Below are 21,328 nucleotides of genomic sequence, written 5' to 3' on the forward strand. Positions count from 1 at the left end.
GATATTATAGGAACGATATTATTTTAGGAACAACTTAATAATCCACTAAAATTAATGGGCATTTTGGTAGTTTAAGTGTTCGGATACGTACCTATATAACTAACACTACGGCATTATTTTTGAGTTCACCTTTTACCGAATTCACCTCGTTACGGTCAGTGTTATGTGTATGTATGTATAACAAAAAGCATTTATGTAGTCTCAAATACGAAGCGGACCTAATTTATTTTGTTACCGCTTCCAATTTTATTTTTTTATCTGTGAAATTTGTCACCGTCCCTTATTTAACGTCTCTACTTAATTTAGTGATAGGTCAGTTTGTCGAACCCCACGGGCCAGTAATATGCAGCAGTCTGTGAGACATTGTGATATACTAAGGTAGATAGGGCTCGATCATTGCTATAGTTGAGACCTAAACATGTGATTTTATTGCAGCTAAACTCTTTAATAATACTTTCATGTCATGCTTACGTATTTAAGAGCTTTAAAATTTGAGATTATTTATTCATTATATTATTGGGATTATTATCTAGGTAGTGATTACTATTTAGTATTGCTTACTCCTATATTTCGGAATAGCAGTTCGACAATAAATATTAATGACCTTTAGTACGTAAATGTTAAATTTGCTCTCTACTCAGCCTATTTAGCTCTCTCTCTATTCATGTAGGAGAATTTTGTCTACACTCTATTGAATTTATATCCGCACGAGGATGTGCATATTTTTCTAAATTATATTAACATCCGACTCAGTTGCATTGGAATTTTATTTTTTAATTATTTTGTACGAAATATCATTATATAAATACTAATGTATCGAAAGGTTACAGACAATTAATGTATAATTGTATTTGAATGACCGGTGTTGTTTTATATTGAGATGATGTGATCGCATCATTAACATTTCATCAGTCTGCACTAATATTGCTGCTAGCAGTAGTGACACAGTATTATTTTCTACTCTGTACAATTTCTTAGGTTCGAAGTGTACTACTAGGGTACAGTTTTATTATTTTTATACTTTATTAGTTATATAATATAGTTGACATCCGAATTTATTTATATTGATTGTGTACATAATGAATGGGTTAATCTATTATTTGGCAAAACGCTGAAATATGTTTTATTTCATTATTTTGTTACTCCCTCCACTTGTAAACACGCACGGCAATTCACTAACCGACGTTCCAACATGTTTGATGTGGAAATTTGATTATGTAATATATGAACAGCTACAATCGACCCATAGTGTAAGTGTACAACGGATATTGTATAAGCAATCTCGTAAGCGCGATCTTACTGTGTTACTTGTTAATGCAGTATTTTGAACAACTCTTTCAACTGTTCATATATCGCATATCTACAGTAGCTACCCTCATGATCTTCCAATTTGGTTATTTACTATTTAGTTTAAATGATGGATGTATTGGTATTAAGTGTTGATGAACAATATAATTTTATGTCATTTAGCTACTAACAAACCGGTTGTGTTGTGTGTGCTTATGCTCTAACAAGCATGTGTTTGTGATTTTGTTTTTTTTCTCTCCTGTCAAAGAGCTGCAAATATGTACCAATTTGTTTTATTTATAATTTATGCTGAAATATTGGCTTTACTTTTTAGATATTCCATTATTTGTAACAGCATTACTCAAAAACTAAAGACTGACAAAGTTTGGAGAACAAATTATGTTCTTTATATGTTAACCAATCAAGCACCCCGCAGCTATATTCGAAACGAAAGTATTTTTATTCGAATGTGATAATATATGTTTGAGAATGAGGTGTGTGTTTCCGAAAGCAATAACATTGTGATAAGTAATGACGACCTGTACTCAAGACTCAAGTCAGAATTATATTCTGGATAATAAATAATTAATATTGTCAATTATAAAAATGTAAATATGTTGCTCGGTTAAGTTCACAATTGCTGGTTACGTAGCATCAATATTTTCAGATTAGATTAGTAAGGTATAGTTTCCGAGTCTATACTTATATATTTATAGATATAAAAACAAGTACTTACCCAGAAGTTGTGAGATTGACTGTGCAAACCCAACTATGTCATTCAATAAGATCATATAATTGGAGCAACCTAATCTATTAATATTTTATAAGAGTAGATATCTGTTGGCGGTTATATTTTTACTGTCAATATTTACTACTTGTAAGGTTATATTCTCAAAATAGAAAGCTTATGGACCATTTGTTATTTGTTGTCGTGAAATTACTGTATGTATTAATCGTAAGTTTCAGCATAAATTATTCGATTGAGATTTTTCGTATGAAGACGTGGGCGAAATACTCATTGTGAAAACATTAGTTATTGTTGTATAGATGATAAATAATGTGACTTACGCAGGGATGGATACTTAAATTATTAAAATTTTAACTGATATATTGGCTATGTAGTGAGTAGAATATTTTTTTACAAATAAATTATAGCAGCTATTTCTTTGTTTTATTTACTAACTTTATTGGTACCTAATACTGCATAAATAGCTAATGTACTGCGGGAGGAGAACTGATGTTTGTTTGTGTCGACTAATATAGGTATTGACCAACAGATTGTTTTTATACACTGAATATAATTACAATACCCATGCAAAGTAAATTTGGATAGAAGAACATTACCTGGAAATCAAACCAGATCATTGGAAGTAAAACGGTGTCACCGAAGCTATCAATCCCCGTAAATATATTCAATTTAAATTAATATATTTTCAAATATTTTATCACTACACGATTTAACTAATATATGCTAATATTAAATTATTAGACAATTAATAATTATAGCAAATCATTTAGTATAATAATTATAGACATTTGGAACTATAAAAAGTAAACAAACTTACGCAGAGTAACTTCCATCGAATGTTCAAATAGTATCTCTACCAGGAAGGAGTAAAATACCAGTAAACAGTATAATTATTTATTAGACAGCTATGTAACAGTGACTATAGGTCGCTTGACTGCGCGGCGACGGCGGACGGCGCGCTGTGCGACAGTGGTGGCGGCCTGGAACGACAACTCGCGTCCGCGGGCCTCCGCCTCGCGCCGCGCCCACTGTAGAGCGTGCACGTTGTACCCCACCACGTCCTGCATTTTTAAGGGGTGGTTGTATTGTTTGTCTTTTTAATTATCAGCCTTCAGACACATTGGTATGTGTGAGAAAGTGGCTTGTTTTCACTCGCCGTTTAGAACGTAATGGCCACATGACGTCAGCAGTGTGCGCTAGAGACGACATAATGCTACCTTCCTTCTCCTTTCCACATACATATGTATAATGTATATTGCAGTAATAATAATTATTATTAATGTTTCCTAGTTGTTCCCGCTGTTTCACCCGCCAAAAATTTAAAACCTATGCTTTCTGATGTATAAGCTGTATTGCAAAGTTTCATTAAAATCTATTTAGTAGTTTTTACTTGACACTCCCAAACTTCAACGTCTATAATACTTAGGCTACTGATTGCCCATATTATATATAACTTATAGACTAAAAACCATTTGAAATAATAAAATATTTATTGGGCTAGTACCCGTTACTAACAATCCTCTAATGTGGATAGTCCACTATAATATAATAGTTAACGTACTTCGAAGGTGGTTCTCAAATGTTTTCTATCGTAAGTCTACATTTTCAGGAATACAAAAGTCTTAAGTGATTTCAATATGTCGCTTGATTACACGCTTTTTCGCTCCAAATTCGAATATATCTTCGAGAATAAATCTGAGTATATTTTAACTTTTTCTAATTGAAAACGTTTGTTGGTCTGATACTCATTACATTAAGGAATCTCAATTCTAAAAGAATCGAGATTCCGTAATGTAATAATAATTATGATTTAAAGTGATGTCTTTTAAAAAAAGTAATTTTATCACATTATAGTAAAATTAAATAAAGCGAAGATAAAAATATATTTAATAATAATTACCCTTAACTCATTGAGTCTCATATTGGCCTTCGCTTGTATCTGTATCATGTGCTTGAAGAGAGATTTGTTAGCGACAATAGGTGCGTGGTGCACCCTCAGGAGGAAGATGGCAAGTCTACAGAATAATTCGGTGTGATCACCGCGGTCTAACAATTTCGGTAGCAAGCGCACTATCTCACACGCTGAGTTGAACGGTACCAGGAGCAGTGCTTCCTCCAAATCTCTGAAAAGAGCGCGACAATTATTTTAATCAAAACTTATTGCTTCTTGAGACCTGCCTCAATGCATGCTCCCTAATTTCCATTCATGCGATTAAGAAATTAAGAAAAAAAAAAATTGGGGTATATTTTGTACAACGTCGTCTACATGCCTCTCTTTGATCTATTTCAGGCACTTAGCAATTTTTTTTAAGCTGTGGTTCGATTGTAGAGTATATGGCATATGAGTGTTACCACAAGCATTACATGCTGACGTAGTACTCATGTCAATGGTCAGTTAACAATAGGCGGCCAGCTTGTTTTCCAGTGAATTTAAATCTACCCATTTTTGTGTCCATTCCGTATTTATAACTAAATCTATCTATTAACACGTGAAGCTAAAACTTTGTGCCCTTTATACGAAAATTTACGTATGTAGGAGTATGAAATTTCTCACTTCTCAACGCAATTCTCTAGTAGAAATCATACAAAATTATTATTATACTAACGTAGATCGTATTCTCTTAATGGTTTCGACGAAGAAATCCTCGGGTGTGGAGCTGCCGTATGCGGCCATCAATAGTGGCGGTGCCACATGACGTCCGCGCGCTTCGATTAATTCACGTTTATACTCCGCGCCAACCGACAAACACTCCATCACTGAGTCAGCCTACACAACAAACAATTCGAGAGCGTAAATTAAATTAAATTTACTAATAATATACAACATTTTAAGTTACTAACTATAATTAAAAAACGGGTGACACCGTTCGTTGCTAGAACAAATGTACCTCATAAGTCGTAACGTGGTTTGCGTTACGACTTATGAGGTTGAGACAGTTGAAATTAACAATATTCCAATTAGAAATTTGTGACATTGCATTTTTCGGATTAGCCTATGTCTAAACAAAGAAATAGAAAACTCACCCCATCCACACCGATTACAAGGTTATTTTTTGAAAATTTGTACATTTTATATTCTAAGGGACAACCAAGCATGCGACTCATTTGCTATAAAACGATTACCGCCGCCACCAGAGGAATTGCCTGAATTATAGGTGAGTTACCAGATATTTAGGAAGGTATCTACCATTTTCTTGAAATTCATATTGTACTTACAGCTTTTTCCGCCCCAATCGTTTTCTTAGTGGGCATCGTTAAACCAGGCAGACCGGGAACTGGAGCCTGTTACGACAAATAAGTATATTATTAGTGTATATCATACGCTGCATATTATGAATATTACGTCTTCACAAATACATATCAGTAATTTTCTATTAAAGAAGTTAAAAAAGACTGAATTATTTAATTTTCTAATTGGATATTTAAACACATTATATCAAACTTTAAACAGTTATGCATAATGTGTACACAGCCTCTTTACTTATCGTAATACAATCACATTCCAATTTTTATTCACCCTGTCAGTTGTTCCAAATGGATATCATAAAAATTGTCAGTTAAAAAAGTTAGATATGATCGAAATAGTTAATTAATATTTTTACTAATTTACGCTACGATTTGATGTTTACGGTATAGTATGTAAGTTAATATTCAGTGTATAAAGTATAATTGTACATAGTAAGTATAAGTTATGGAGTTTAAAAAATTAAGTAAATATGGTGTAAAATTACTTAATGTCTATATAAATATGAAGTATCGTAGAAGTCATCTACGGTCACTCGACGGTGACCTAATAAATAAATAAATTTGTTTTCCGTAAATAGGTTAGGGTGCGTAGCGCTCACCCGGTCGGGGCCGGTGGCGAGCCCGAGGTCCTCCTCTTGGGTGTCGCCGAGCACGAGCGGCTGGTCGGTGCGGGAGTAGAGGCGCAGCGCGCGGTCCGACCCGCACGAGGCCGCCACCAGCCCGCCCGCGCCCACCGACAGCCCCCAGCACGCGCCCGCGTGCCCCTGCGCACACGTCCATACATTACTACCATTCGCGCTATACAGATATGCACAGCGGATACAACACTGTGTTAAATATAAATAAATATATGCTAGATACTCACTATACAGTTGGGTAACAAAAGAGAAGTTAAAAATTATTTATTTGCTGTTCATTCAAATAACATTAAAGAGAAATTTTCAAATTATATTTTACACAAAATAATATATCACTCTACAAATAAACTTACTTCGCAGGGTTTTCGGGATTTTTATATTGCAGGCAATGCTTAGTTCCAATAAAATTTTATTAGTAATTATTGTCGTTCTTAATGCTTGTACACTTTCTAAATTTACACATTCATCTTCAAGCATATTATTTCAATGTACTTACATTTAAGGTAATAATATTATCGTAACTGTCCGCATCCCATTGCTTCACCTTCCCATCTTTTGAACTTGTAAAGAAGTAATGCGTGCTCGGTATAAACTGCAAAGCTGTCACCGAATCGTTATGAGCAAAAATTGACTTGTGGCAATCTCCAAAATCCATTCCCCATATTTTGACATTTCGGTCCGCAGAGCCTGTTGCAATTATGTTTGAATCATAACTAATGTCCAGACATAGAACAGGCAGTTTGTGTCCATACAGAGATAGGTAAAACTGTAAAATATAAAAACCGAACTTAAAGTTTATAAAAAACATTTGTATTTAAAAAATATCCAAAAACATTTAGAAAAATAAAATACATATATATACAAGTACATAATTTTTATTTTACCTTAAAAGTATCAAGGAAGAATATCTTAACAGTAGAATCTAGGAGTCCCACAGCAATGAATTTATTGTTGGGGCTTATTTGTACTGATAGGACAGCTTCCTCCAATTCTAACGTCCGCGTATGTAAAACTGATAGTACCTGAAATATGCATGTGGCTTGAAATGTAATGAAATAAATTCAAAACACAATATAGTATCAGTTGATTTCAAATTCACTTGAGACTATGTATTAGACTGATTCTAGAATAACAATTAGTGAGCTTATATCTAGAAATACCAATTCGAGTAATGAAACTGTTAGTACCAATTCTCAAACGCCGTGGTTGGCTCATAAAAAAAGAAATGGTGTGTTGAGATAGATTATTAAAGCAAAATATATACAGAAAAAAAATATGATATCATAGGTTTACTCAGAAAATTACTATGTAGCAAATAAAAAAAAAGGTAAGTATAAATGATTAATTGTGAAGAATGTATATATAAACTGATAGTGTAATAAATTACAAACCTTAGCTTTAGATTCACCCGTTGGGTCGGGTATAAGTTCGAATCGCCACAATTTAACCGTTTTATCTCCACCGCCGGTGAAACAGCCAAGCTGTAACATTTTAATATTATGTTTATTAAGGTTTAAGCAATTTAAATTAATTTCTCACTAACAACAAAGAATTTTATTTAATTAATAGGACTTACAAATTACATTTAGAATAAATACGGTAACCGTTTACTTTTAGATAGGTACTCATCGTAGCAGGCATCGTAGTATCCTACTAATATTATAACGCTAAAGTTTATGATTATGGGTGGATAAATGGATGGATGTATGTTTACTACTCTTTCACGCAAATACTATTTAACGGATTTTGATAAAACTTTACAATGATATAACTTATACATAAGAATAATATATAGGGTATAATTTAAACAGATATTACGTAAATTGGGCGAAATATAATGATAAATATAAAGTAAGTGAGACATAGCGAAGTTGCGGGGTCAGTAACAAAAATGACCTTGTCGGGCGTGAGTCCGACGACGGCGCAGTCGGTGGTGTGCGCGGGTATGGCCTCGAGCAGGCGAGCGGCGGCCACGTCCAGCACGAGCAGCGAGCCGTCGCCGGCGCCCACCAGCGCGTGCCGGTCGCCGGGGGCGAAGCACGCGCACCACACGCGCCCGCACCCCACCGGGATCGTACGTACGCACGTCTGGTTCGCTCTGACATTTCATAAACGAATAAATAGAATAGAAAATTCTACCAACGTGCTTAGTTATAAAGTGGATAAAAGTTTCAATTAGAAATATTAAAGTAGTTTAGACGTAATATAAATATAAAATATGCCATTAATTCAGAAGCTAAGCTCCTAAATAAATAGAGAAAAAACTACACTACTGTATTTATATTACAAACATAGATATATTTGTTATAATACCTACTGAACTTATTTATCGGACTACGTTTTATTTTGCGAAAGTCCATTTTGTTATATGTTATTTACAACTAATACATGCAACTATACACATGATTACACGTTAATATAAATGTTTGTATTGTATAGAGAGTGACCATTACATATGTTACTGCAAGTTCGTCTTTTAAAAGAAAAGATGTATACAAACCTGTTCCAAAGTTTAACAGAATCTGCAGCGGCCGATAGTATAGCTAAGTTATCAGAACTAATAACCACGCAATGGGGTTCCTTTTGATGGCCAGGTTGTGTAATCTGCTTCAGGCATTTTACTGTAATAATTAATTTTGTTTATAATTTCTATACAAATATATTATTAAAAATTAAAACTGAGCATAATATTAACTTTTAATTTTTCTAGTGCATATGTTACAGGAATAATGGTATGACCAAGGCATGGCAATGATTTTTACATTGAAATATAATTATTTTCACTCTAATTAAAGTCAAATTTTATGAAATTGATACGTATGCTTAATTCGACTATAATTTTGATAATCTTGTCAGCCTTGCGCGTAAAGAAGTTGATAAGTTTATAATAATTTTGCTTTTGTTTGCAAAATTAATATCCATATATAATAATATAATATAATATGTGAATTTTGTTCCAAAGGACGCTATTTCATAGTTTCCTTTATTAATATAGGTATATCCGCGCACATTCTCTCTGATGCATTCCGATGCAAACTCTCTCACATATTATATATAAATGTATGTAATAGAATTTCATAATATACCTTCATTTCCTTCTTCCATCTTCAAACTATGTAATTCAACTGTATTATTAGCTAATGTAACTCCTACACGAAGCTCACCGGTGGTACCCAAAAGCAAAGTAGTTGACTTCAACTTAGCACCTAACTTTACCGACGGTAACCTACGTACTTCATCTGTCAAAGTGAGTAATTCTGGTATTTCTTCCACATTTGCATCTGTTTCACCACTTTCTTTTAATTTTCTGTAATAAAATAAAACATTGTATATGAAAACCTGAAAATATCAGTGAACATACTGCTACAAAACTACCTATAATAGATAAACTGGCCAAGTGATTTGGTATAGAATTTTCGAATATCTCTCCCCTAGGACTGATGTAATTTCTTGAACCTATTTAGCTCTTACGACATTCTGGGAAGGACATATCCTTTGCGATAAAATGGAAAGTTATAGAAATATAAAGTTGATATTTCAGTTTATTTATGAAACAATTATAATACTAAATATATAAAATTTCATACTATCCCTACAGCCATAAAAAGATTGAAGTGATAAACACTTGCAGGCACAGAAGAATTATAAATATTAAGATAACACTTACGCCAACTTCTTCCTTTGTTTTTTTATACGTTTATCCATTCTCTTTTTTGCTTCTTCATCAGAGCAGAAAATAAAAAGCTCCAATAGCGAGTCAGTCCCATAACAAGATAGTACAGTCTGTCCAAGGTCTGTACTGAGTCCAACTACGCGACCTTTGCCACCACGCACTAAAGTACCTACTTGATGACACTGAAGTACCTAATGAAAAAAATATCCCTAATGTAACCCTTTTTTCAGAAATTAGTAATGTTACTGACTTAAATACTTTTATAGTAATAAGAGCTGTTAGCCCTAAAATAATGTTTAATTTACGGCTAACAGCGCTTATTACAAAGAAATAAGGGTTATAGGAAAATTAGAAAGATGCTTCTAATTAGCACAATTTTTAATAATAACAACCAATTCAAGAATGTTAAATTGTACAACTAACTACTAGGTTTAAAAAACTGTATAACAAGTATTAGGTTTCAATAAAATATATTCATACTACTGCTACTAAATAAAGTCTGTATGAATACATAACAATACAATCACTATACTTTCTGTAAGTAATACAAATGAGACAAAATTCAGGCAAAACAAAATACAGATATTATATCATATTTGTAATGGTCACTTACTGAACTATCTTCAGTATTGTCAGTCTCTTCAATTTTCACAATCTCCAGTTGTCGAGATAATTTATCTTCATCTTTCACATCATTCATCCAGTTCAGCTTCCAAACACGCAGCTCTTGATCCATACTGCCTGTTACTAAATATCTCTCTTCTTTGATTAGTACTGCTGACCACACCTTAAAACAATTAATATGGCAGGTACAATTCAGTTTTCACAAGAGTTGCTATGACCATTTTATTTACTATACACAAAAGCAAACATTTGTATAATCCAATGTTAAGACTTAAAATTGAAGAGTAATTTTCTTAATCTTATATATAAAATTCTCATGTCACAATGTTAGTTACCATACTCCTCCGAAATGACTAGACCGATTTTATGAAATTTAATATGCATATGCAGTATTAGAGAATCGGCTACTATTCTATATTTTTCATACCCTAAGTGACAAGGGATGTCAGTCACCAACCCCTATGTTTTAATAGCAATTACTTATTTATTTTACCACACTTTTTACTCCTCTTTATTACAGTATTAAGTTTAAACTCTGGGTAACAAACCTCCATTTGATGTCCTCCCAATGTCTTGAAGCAATGCTTAGTTTCAATATCCCAGAATTTAACAAAAGTGTCTTTTGAAGAGCTCACTATGCAGTTCTTTCCATTGATGAATAGAACACTAGTTACTGCACCCTTATGACCACTGACCCTGGCTATACCTGTCTCTGATACTATGTCCCAAAGAATCACCTCTGTGTCCTATAAAACATATATTTTTTAATATTTTGGACAATGTCAAACACAAGAACAACACATGCCTGGGGTATATCACTTTAGTGCTAGGTGTTCAAAACACAAACAAATAAAATGTGTTTCTGTATAAACGAGTTCAAATTTATACCTTAGAACCAGACACCAATCTGTGTCCCTGTTCATCATACTGCAAACATGTAACAGTTGAGCTATGTCCGGAGAATACACACAGAACTTCATTGTTGATGAGGTCAAATACATTGATATTGCCATCAACATATCCCACAGCCATATGATTACCAGTAGGACTAGCACAGATTTGTGATACTACTATATTTTCACCAGGAAGCACTTGAGCCTGAAAATAATGTTATATTTTATGTTAGTATTTTTTTATGTCTACTTTGGGACAAAAGTTTGTGAAATGTAGTAAAACACTAGGGTTACTATATCATTTCAACCTTTTGGATTTATATCCATCATTTGGACTCAAATAAAGTTGACCCAAAAAGTTTTTGTGTTTCAACTTAAATTTTTTACTGACTCAAGTATAGGAAACACACATAATAAATTAAAAACCAATCTAAGAGACAGTGTTAGTGAGTTCATTGAAGATTTAGTGAGTTCAAGCCCATTCGACATTAAAACAAGACAATAACTTTTGGTTGTCAATTTAAATTATTCACTCACTCGCTGGGTATGCTAATGAAGCATTTCACTAACCTTCTCTCCGAGTCTCATGTCCCAAATGATGACATGCTCACAAGCTCCAACAGCAATATATCTTCCACTAATACCTTTCAAAGATATGTGAGTACTGTTGCATTCAGCACTTGTGATAACGTTAAATGTACCGCTAGGTGCGTATCGCAAATATTGTTTCGTGAGACCCATGGCAATATTAAAAAAAATAAAAACTTGCAATCCTATAATCCTTATACTTTACACGCCTCGCATATTTAATTTAAATATAGAATATATTATGAATAAAATATTTCCGGATAACACAAAACTAGTTTCTATGTAACACTAATATTTTTTCAATGATATATTAATGAGTAAGATATATAAAACAATTATAATATACACACTGATATCTTTTATTTACTTTATTGTGATAAAAGTTAGAAATATCAAGATCAAGCGTAAGACCACATGGTGATGACATTTTCATTTTGTATTTCTATTCCATCAATGTCAAACTGTTAAAAAAACATTTCTAATATTTTACTTATATAGTATTGACTCCTTCTCTCACGCAGTAATGCTGTTATCGAATATCTTGCTCACTCAATCCTTGTTTCTCTATTCTAATATTCTGACCTAGAGCTTAGTGTCTGTGATCTGTGATCTGCTACTTAACCTATATTGTATAAATTACAAAATTACTCTATACATGTTAGCTTACATGCAATACTATTATTCTGATTGAATTATCTAATTAATATTTCTTCATGTTTCGGCGTGAACTACAAAGATACAACTTATTGTTTTGAGGATATTAAGCTCTTATTTCTAGCTGGTACAAGATCGCCATCAGGTTATTATGTTACTCAACAAAACCAGGTTTATTGTTTTTCTTAATGATCCAACGTCATGTCCCATGCCTAAATTATATTCAATTGGTTAACAACCGATCAATGAGCCTTATAGATTTGTTTTGTATTTCTAGACTGGTGGGTTTCACGAGTCGTACTCGCAAAAGCAATATGGAAGGTAACTCCACGTCAGACATTGTGATTTTGAGCGGCAATTCACACCCGGAATTGGCAGACTTGATCGCTAAGTAAGTATATATTTACCTTAGGAATGGAATCTTTTTAATGTGTTGTTACAAAAACAATCATTGTACTATTAACATGTTTATTGTTTCGACCCCTAATTTTCTTAATTTCGTTTAGTTTTTATTGCGTTATAGTATCCAAGCTTGATCTGAAATTTCAGTACTATTTCTAAAAATCTTATTATAAATAACGACAATATTACCACATATACATACAAATTATCTTATTTTGAAAATAGAACCTTATTGGCTTACCTGTAACTTAGAACATCCATTGACCTATTTATGAAATAATAATGTTTTGCACTTTTAATTTAAAATTTTAGCCGGCTTGGTGTACATAAAGGAGGATGCTCAGTTTACCACAAAACAAATCGAGAAACTGTGGTCGAAATCGCAGATTCCATTCGAGGGAAAAATATATATATTGTTCAAACTGGTGCAAAGTAAGTAAATTCCCTAACAATCAATAATCAACCTTTGTTTAAAAAATAAATGGAATAGCTCTCTTATTATCCAGTGTTGAGGTTTTAGGAATATTCTGTATTACACATACAACATGTTACTATTAGAAAATTATTACTATTTTCACAATTCATATTACATTTTTTTAATAAGCTACCAGATTGAATTTATATAATATGTATAAACTGATAATGTGGCTGCTATTTTCTATATTTCAATTGTGTTATAAGTAATGTAGGCAGATTACTTATAACACAATTGAAATCATTTAATGGACAAATTCTTACTAATTCCATACTTTTAACTACACAATAAAACTATTGTATGGAATAGTTACAGTTGTTATATTTTATGTCTCTGTTGTGGAATGAATGCCTATTGTTTTAAATAAAACTGCAATACATATCCTGATAGAGTTGACTTATCATAACTGTTGGTAATTAGATCTTCATGAATAAAGATATTTTTATTTCGTTATTTTAATACTTCTTACAGTTAAATTATTATATGTGTATGATTGTACAGGAAATCACTAAAAGCAAAGAAAAGTTTTGTTATTTGTGTATGCATGAAATATAATAAAATGTAAAATATTCTATCTGTTAATGGGGATTTGGAGAAATTATATAATAATTATTATAAAATAAAAAATATTTTTGTAATAACTTTATCAACAATAAAAATTATTGTTATATATTTTGAACTGATTCTTCCTTATGAAAATTTATAATTTTAGTTTCATTCAATGAAGCTAATTTAATTAATATTAGCTAATTAAATTAGTAGTTTTATTTAGTAATATTTATTTAATTTTTTCAATATAATTTAACATAATGAAAATAATTTAACAGAAACTATTTACAAAAAATTAAACAGTATTATTTATTTATATGATAACAATATTTTACTCATATATAATACAATATTTCAGAGAGGTAAACAACAATATTATGGAATTGCTTATAATGGCTTATGCTTGTAAGACATCTTCAGCTCGGTCTATTGTAGGTGTCATACCATATTTGCCATACAGTAAACAATGTAAAATGAGGAAACGTGGTTCCATTGTCACAAAGTTGCTGGCAAAAATGATGTGCAAGTCAGGCCTGACACACATTATTACGATGGATCTCCACCAAAAAGAGATACAAGGATTTTATGACTGTCCAGTTGATAATTTACGAGCTTCTCCTTTTTTGCTTCAGTACATACAAGAGAGTGTAAGTTATGTTTCTTACTAAAGCTGAAATATTATTAAAAGTAAATTAAAGATTCATTATAATATTAGCAGCCTTAATAATTTATACAACGCCATCTAATCCCAAGCTAAGCAAAGCTTGTAATATGTTAATCTAGTACACAACTGATATAAATATTTTGATATTTTTCTTTTGTAAATACATATATAGAAACAACCCAGACAGAACAAACAATCATGTTGATATAATGATATCATTAATACAAATGTTTGTATGTGTGAACAATCGAACCTGGAACTCGGAAGTAAGTGGTGCGCTAAATTGCTAAACCACCGAAGCAGTCAAAGAAAATATTAATCATAGAATATTTAACTTTATGTGTATGATGTTTTATGCCGAATTAAGTTATACTCCATGTTACCTACCATCCTTAAACACTTACCCTTCTCTTATTATTCACATTCAATACACAACACAATTCACGCAGCTCCAGTCCCAAAATATACAAATGTAAAAACAGATTATTAACATTTTAACTTACAGATTCCAGATTATCGCAACTCTGTGATTGTCGCTCGTAATCCAGGATCTGCTAAGAAAGCAACATCGTACGCAGAACGACTACGGCTCGCTATTGCAGTTATACATGGGGAGCAGAAGGAAGCTGAAAGCGATGAAGTTGATGGGCGATATTCACCGCCGTGTATACCGAGGTGAGGTAGACGAAAATATTGAAACAATATAAAAATACAAATAGATAACTTTTAATTAATGGATGATTTATGAACATTATTATTACCCTCTGATAAAATCTTTTGAATTATTGCCTTATCCAATATTTTAATTAGGAAGTTTATGACAACATAATGTCATAAAATTTAGATCTAGTGTACAATAAAAGTTGTGTTTTAATAATGACTTCTAAATTTACTATTGTTTATAACTTTGTTTGTAGATTTGAAAGTTTTTTTTGACATAATTGGAATGGTAAACAAGCTGTTACACCAACTGATGGTAATTTGTAACTGTTGTCTACATACATAAACAACACCTTCAATATGTGCACCTGCACTCATGCATTGTCCTGAGAACTGAGGTGTTATACTTTCATATTCTGTAATTTCACTGCCTTTAAACAAAACACGTCTTAAAAAAAAGCTGTTTACCGGCCGAAATGGATAAGACTAAGATACCTATGCAGACTTTTTTTTTTTATTAGAAAGTCTACTTCAAGTATAGAAAATGTTCTCCCTATTACAGTGTTGATAGATCACGAACTATGGATGTGTCTGTTGGCGTGCCTGTACATCCAGCTAAAGAGAAGCCGCCAATAAATGTGGTTGGAGATGTAGGAGGAAGAATAGCCATTATGGTGGTAAGTGTCAGGGTGCAATTATTCTAAGCTAGTGTATGCTCATAATGGACTGGTCTGCTCTAATCACTATGACTGATTTCCTCTTATTAATTGTTTAACCAGTTGGTTATATATTCAATATTTTTTCTATTTGAGTATTTAATTGAATTAGTGCTAATTGGTAGTTTGTATTCACACACTTAAACTTAAAAATGTAAAGTAATAATAAAATTATTTAAAAGAGCAACACGCAAGTTTCTTGCTCATTCTTCTTGTGATGAGACAGCTTTCCGAACGAGCGGTAGATTAAAAAAAATGTAATGACTATTCAAAAGTGCTTCAATGTAAGTTTATTTGAATAAATGATTTTCTATTCTTTCTATTCTATTCATAATATATTTAACTTTTTAATTTTTTTTTTTAATGTAACTATTTTGTTTTGTTGTATTGATTTTTTCTCTACACCTAAGTTCTATGTTGTGCCCTTTGTTCTTTTATTTGAAGTATTTACTGGATATTGGCGTTACTGGTATCTGAATTAAATATGTGATATCTTTTAATTTACATAACAACTACTTCTTTGTACAGGATGACATGATTGATGACGTACAATCCTTCGTTGCGGCGGCAGAAGTTTTGAAGGATTGTGGAGCATACAAAATCTATGTCCTCGCAACTCACGGCCTTCTTTCATCAGATGCACCTACTCTGATAGAAGACTCTCCTATTGACGAAGTAGTGGTCACTAATACTGTTCCACATGAATTACAGAAAATGAAATGCAATAAGATCAAAACAATCGACATATCCGTACTGTTAAGTGAAGCCATACGACGCATTCACAACAAGGAATCCATGTCGTATTTATTCAAAAATGTCACACTCGAAGATTAGTTGTATTAAAACAATATGATTTCCATATTTAATAATTTTAGGTCATTTTGAGTATTATGTTCTGGTTAGGGTCTAATAATCCGAAGATCTATAATACTGTTCAAATTATTTGTTTAAGAGATAATATTTTCGTATATTTTCATCTTATCACCAACATTTAGTGGAAACGTGAGTAATATATCTCAGTAATTATGTAGTCTTAAGCTAGGTCACATTTGTGTGTCTCTATTGTATTATTCCTTGTGCAAATTGTCCTAACATTGTATCTGTTAATTGTTGAATAAGTTAATATTTACTCACAATTTCGTTGTATCATTATTTTTTTTATAAGTATAGAGATATATTAAAATTCCTTTTCTGCATTTAACCGCAATTGGTCTTTTTCCCATTAAAACATATAATGTTACAATGGAGATAAAATATTTGTATATGAACCCAGATATAAAAACGGAAATAGCCTTCATTGTTAATATAAAAATATTTTATTTTTTGAAATATATATTAATCTCAAGCTTTTGTGAATAACGTATACTGTATATATGCCGATTTTATTCTTATATAGAGCCTAGGCATACAGCAAACTGATATATGTGTTTTGATAACAGTTTTTGCAGTATGTACACCTATTAATGTATAGTATTTTACTTGTAGAAAAGCCATAGTTATGTATTGAAATTTTAACAAATAAAACTTTCGTGGATTAAATGTTTTTACATTATATCTACTATACAAAATGTTTAAATGAGTAATCTCAACCATATTAATTATAAGTAGCGCTTGTTTTATGGGTACCATTGATATTAATACTTTGATATATATTTTTTCGTAAATACAGTTACAAACAATCATGAATATATATGCTTGCACCGTGCGAGGAATCGAACCCGTTACCATCGCAAGTACATCGTGTGTGTGCTAAACCGCTAGACCACTAAGGGCGTCTTATATTATAGACTCTCTTAATTTACATATATTTATCTTCGATGTTAACGACTGTCTTGGATTTATGTTACATTATAACATTACACAACATTTTTACTACTAGTTAGCTGGGAATATTTGCATAAGAAACTTAACATGTTATATGCCTAGTATTTCCCAGGATGATTCTTATCTTAGTAGAAAGGCTATTAACGAATTAATTTGAAAGAATAACGTAGGCAGGGAATAAGTAATTAGAAGTATATAATATGTTTCATAATGGAATGGTGCACTCGCCTGCGCTCTGTTTTCGCTGGCGGGGCACCAGTGGAGGATGATAAGATGAGCGTGAGGTCAGCTCAGTTAGCTCATTGTGACACATTTAACAAGAATTTATCACGGTGGTTTACAGGGAGAACCGCGTGGAGGTCAACCTGACATGGTACATTGCTAGCAATAAGATTATCGACCTACATTACTAACAATCCCTTTTTCCCCAGTAATTGGAAGTAGTGACTCCATTTTTAGCGATGTGTGTTTCATGTTGCGTTTTCTAATCTTGTACTGCTGCCTCTGAAGCGTAGGAGAGCGGAAATCTTATTCATTTAAAAAATGTAGCGTAGTGATTACTTGCTCCGTGTTTGAAAGAATGCTTCCAAAAACGAACTTTGTGGCACGCGCTAAAGTTAAAATTGTAATTTAAAATAATAGAATGTTTAACAATCCTAAAAAACAAGACTACGTATGTGGTGACCTAAAAATTTAAACATAATACGACGTTAAAAAAAACGGTCTTTCGATTAAATATCGATATGAACATAGATTTTTGGCATCCCTAGTGTGTTTTTCAATCAGTTGTGAATCTGTCTGATATATTTTCAATGTTAGAGGTTATGTTTATTAAAGTTTACTAGAAATTCAAATGAAGTCCCTAAATGGTATAATACAATTTTCTAAATTATGGCTGGTAGCACAGAAACGCTTATACAGTACAAGAAACATATTAAAATTAAGCGAACGTGGACTATATAACGATATTTTTCCAAATACTGCAGCGTAAGTTAGATACTTTTGAATGTAATATATTCTTTTTATTAACTAACATTTATTATATTCGCGTTTTGTATCTCATTGTTTATACCAAATGGAATAAATTACATTGTAGATATTATTTTAAAATTCATACTTATTTGAATTTCTAATAGATTGTGTTTACATAATAGTTACAGACTGTACAGTCAGTACAGTTTCTTTGATGATATTTACTTAAAATTAAATTCTGATCCCGCCTGTATAATCGGTATACATTAGCAGGACACTTGTAAGTCAACCTTATAGTCCCTCCTGCCAAAATTTACTATATTCTATTATTTACTGTTTCCAGTTTATAAATATTTAATTATTCATGCAGGTCAGAAATAACCAATTTACTGAATAAGTCTCCACAATGTGTCTATGCTGGTTTTGATCCTACAGCCAGCAGTTTACATGTAGGCAATCTTCTAGTCATTATAAATTTATTACACTGGCAACGTGGTGGACATAATGTAATTGCATTGGTAAGATTATAAAATATTTATACAACTTATTATTTTTATAATATAGTTCTATGGTATCAATGTAGAATAAGGAAAGATCCTATATGGAGAAAACTTTAAATAAACATTAGTAGATATACCATAATAAACAGATGTAGAAATCAAGCTAGTTGGATCTATAGTCCAATATGACAGTGAATGATGTAAGATATCTATTGCTGGTTAAAATAATTGAATTATAATATTATATCCCACTCAAGCTACAATTTTCATTATTTAACTAAACCTCATCCTCTTTTAAAAATATAAATTTTAATTGTAACATTTCATTACCATCTATAGTTTTAATGACAAACATTACCTTATTTTAAACTCTACATTATTGTTAGTTGGGTGGTGCAACAGGATACATTGGTGACCCCAGTGGGAGGAGCACAGATCGTGTGGCATTACAATCAGGGGTAATTCAAGAAAATATAGCTAGCATAAAGAAAAATTTAGAAGTAGTATTTGAAAATCATCACAAATATATTTGGCCAAAACATGAAGATGAACTGAAACCCTTAAGGTATGTTAATAAATGTACTTCAAATTTCTCAAGCCTTACATGTCATAGTAAAATTTTTATTTTTACACAATCCTTGTCTGTAATTACATAAAACATGCTTTCAGGATAGTAAACAATGAAACTTGGTACAGAGACATAAATTCAATACAGTTTGTTAGTGACATTGGACGAAATTTCCGAATGGGTACAATGTTGTTAAAACAGAGTGTGCAAACTAGAATAAATTCACAAATAGGAATGAGTTTTACTGAGTTTGCATATCAAATTTTCCAGGCTTATGACTGGCTACATTTGTTAAAAGAGTATGATTGTAGATTTCAAGTAAGTTGTTTGAATTGAGTACTATTGAAAATTATTAAATTTTTTTTATTGTGAAGTAACCAAAAAATAAATTTCTGTTAAAATTAGACAGTAATACTTAGTTATTACCTTTTTAGATAGGAGGCAGTGACCAGATGGGAAATATAAGTGCAGGTCATGAACTCATAAGTAGAACTGCTAAGAAGAATGTATATGGTTGGTTACTAAAATCAAAATATTACTGTATTAACTAAAATAATAACCAATTATAATAGTCATGTTAATTCTAGGTTTAACATTACCTCTGGTAACCACTGAAGAGGGTGACAAATTTGGTAAATCAGCTGGAAATGCTATATGGTTAGATCCACAAAAAACAAGCCCATTCAGTTTGTACCAATATTTTGTTAGAACAAAAGATAGTGAGGTAGAGAGACTGTTAAAACTTTTCACATTCTACAGTTCTGGAGAAATAAAAGATATAATGTACAAACACAAACAACATCCAGAGCAGAGATATCCACAGACATGTTTAGCCGATCAACTTACTACCTTAGTTCATGGAGGTATGATTCATTTTTGTAAAATATTTATGTGCTTGACAGTATTAAGAAAGTAGGTATGAATAATCTATTGTTTGTTTTAGAGGAAGGATTAGCCAAAGCTTTAAAGACTACAGATGCCATTTACAGCAAAGATGTGAAATCTCTTGTGGGATTAAGTCCTGATGATTTAGAGCAAATGTTCCAGGGTGCACCTGTAGTTACACTTATGTTATCTCCTGGGATTACAATTTTGGAATTGGGCTTGAAAGCAAAGTGTTTCTCAACAGAAAGTAAGCCATATTTTTGTATTATTTACATTTGCATAGTTCTGCACTAGGTAAGCAGACAACCCTATGTAGAAAATATTGTGATAAAGTGCTAATCAATAATGGCTAACTAAACTCAACAACTAAAAAAATAAATAAATCACGTAATTTTTTACCTTAAAATTCAATAACTGTAAAAAAATCTATTATTTACCACTTTGTATGGTTAGGACCATAGAGGTAGATTACAAACACAGTACTAAGATGATGATAATAGACCATTTTTGTTGTTCCGATTTATATGTAGCTAACTACATTAATTCAGGTTTCATTATTTTTTTCAGGTGATGCTATGAGGATCATCCAAGCAGGTGGTTTTTATATAAATCATCAAAGAATGAAAAAAATTGATGAAATTGTGACAGAATCTGCTCATATATTGCCTAACTTAATGTCATTATTAAGAGTAGGTAAAAGAAATTATTATATTGTAAAATGGCAAACATAATAAAGGCAGTATTTTATTTAATAGATAATAC

General features: G+C 31.8%; 3 protein-coding genes across 4 annotated transcripts; 2 read left to right on the plus strand and 1 right to left on the minus strand.

The window, feature by feature from the left end:
- Positions 1–2,930: 2,930 nt before the first annotated feature.
- Positions 2,931–12,018, minus strand: LOC131841152 (WD repeat-containing protein 3). Its single transcript, XM_059189409.1, has 16 exons — positions 11,680–12,018; positions 11,105–11,314; positions 10,765–10,962; positions 10,206–10,379; positions 9,587–9,783; positions 9,006–9,226; positions 8,420–8,540; positions 7,816–8,017; positions 7,311–7,400; positions 6,804–6,941; positions 6,416–6,685; positions 5,881–6,045; positions 5,252–5,317; positions 4,642–4,802; positions 3,936–4,158; positions 2,931–3,096 (listed from the first exon to the last, which is right to left on the minus strand). Exons 1-16 carry the CDS (start codon positions 11,848–11,850, stop codon positions 2,941–2,943), a joined length of 2,763 nt encoding a protein of 920 aa, XP_059045392.1. The 5' UTR covers positions 11,851–12,018; the 3' UTR covers positions 2,931–2,940.
- Positions 12,019–12,289: 271 nt separating this feature from the next.
- Positions 12,290–17,281, plus strand: LOC131841155 (phosphoribosyl pyrophosphate synthase-associated protein 2). Its single transcript, XM_059189413.1, has 7 exons — positions 12,290–12,522; positions 12,629–12,742; positions 13,066–13,185; positions 14,136–14,424; positions 14,947–15,116; positions 15,664–15,778; positions 16,346–17,281. Exons 1-7 carry the CDS (start codon positions 12,503–12,505, stop codon positions 16,649–16,651), a joined length of 1,134 nt encoding a protein of 377 aa, XP_059045396.1. The 5' UTR covers positions 12,290–12,502; the 3' UTR covers positions 16,652–17,281.
- Positions 17,282–18,448: 1,167 nt separating this feature from the next.
- Positions 18,449–21,320, plus strand: LOC131841142 (tyrosine--tRNA ligase, mitochondrial). 2 transcript variants are annotated; one of them, XM_059189393.1, is made up of 8 exons: positions 18,449–18,628; positions 18,984–19,131; positions 19,500–19,678; positions 19,783–19,999; positions 20,116–20,194; positions 20,254–20,544; positions 20,625–20,813; positions 21,134–21,320. In XM_059189393.1, exons 1-8 carry the CDS (start codon positions 18,495–18,497, stop codon positions 21,295–21,297), a joined length of 1,401 nt encoding a protein of 466 aa, XP_059045376.1. In that variant the 5' UTR covers positions 18,449–18,494; the 3' UTR covers positions 21,298–21,320. The 2 variants fall into 2 exon arrangements, with proteins under 2 accessions (XP_059045376.1, XP_059045377.1); XM_059189394.1 differs by having other exon boundaries at positions 20,269–20,544.
- The last annotated feature ends 8 nt before the right edge of the window (positions 21,321–21,328 follow it).

The sequence above is a fragment of the Achroia grisella genome, unplaced genomic scaffold, assembly GCF_030625045.1.
Source record: "Achroia grisella isolate CSIRO2021 unplaced genomic scaffold, CSIRO_AGI_Agris_v1 utg1573, whole genome shotgun sequence".
Classification (NCBI taxonomy): Eukaryota; Metazoa; Arthropoda; class Insecta; order Lepidoptera; family Pyralidae; genus Achroia; species Achroia grisella.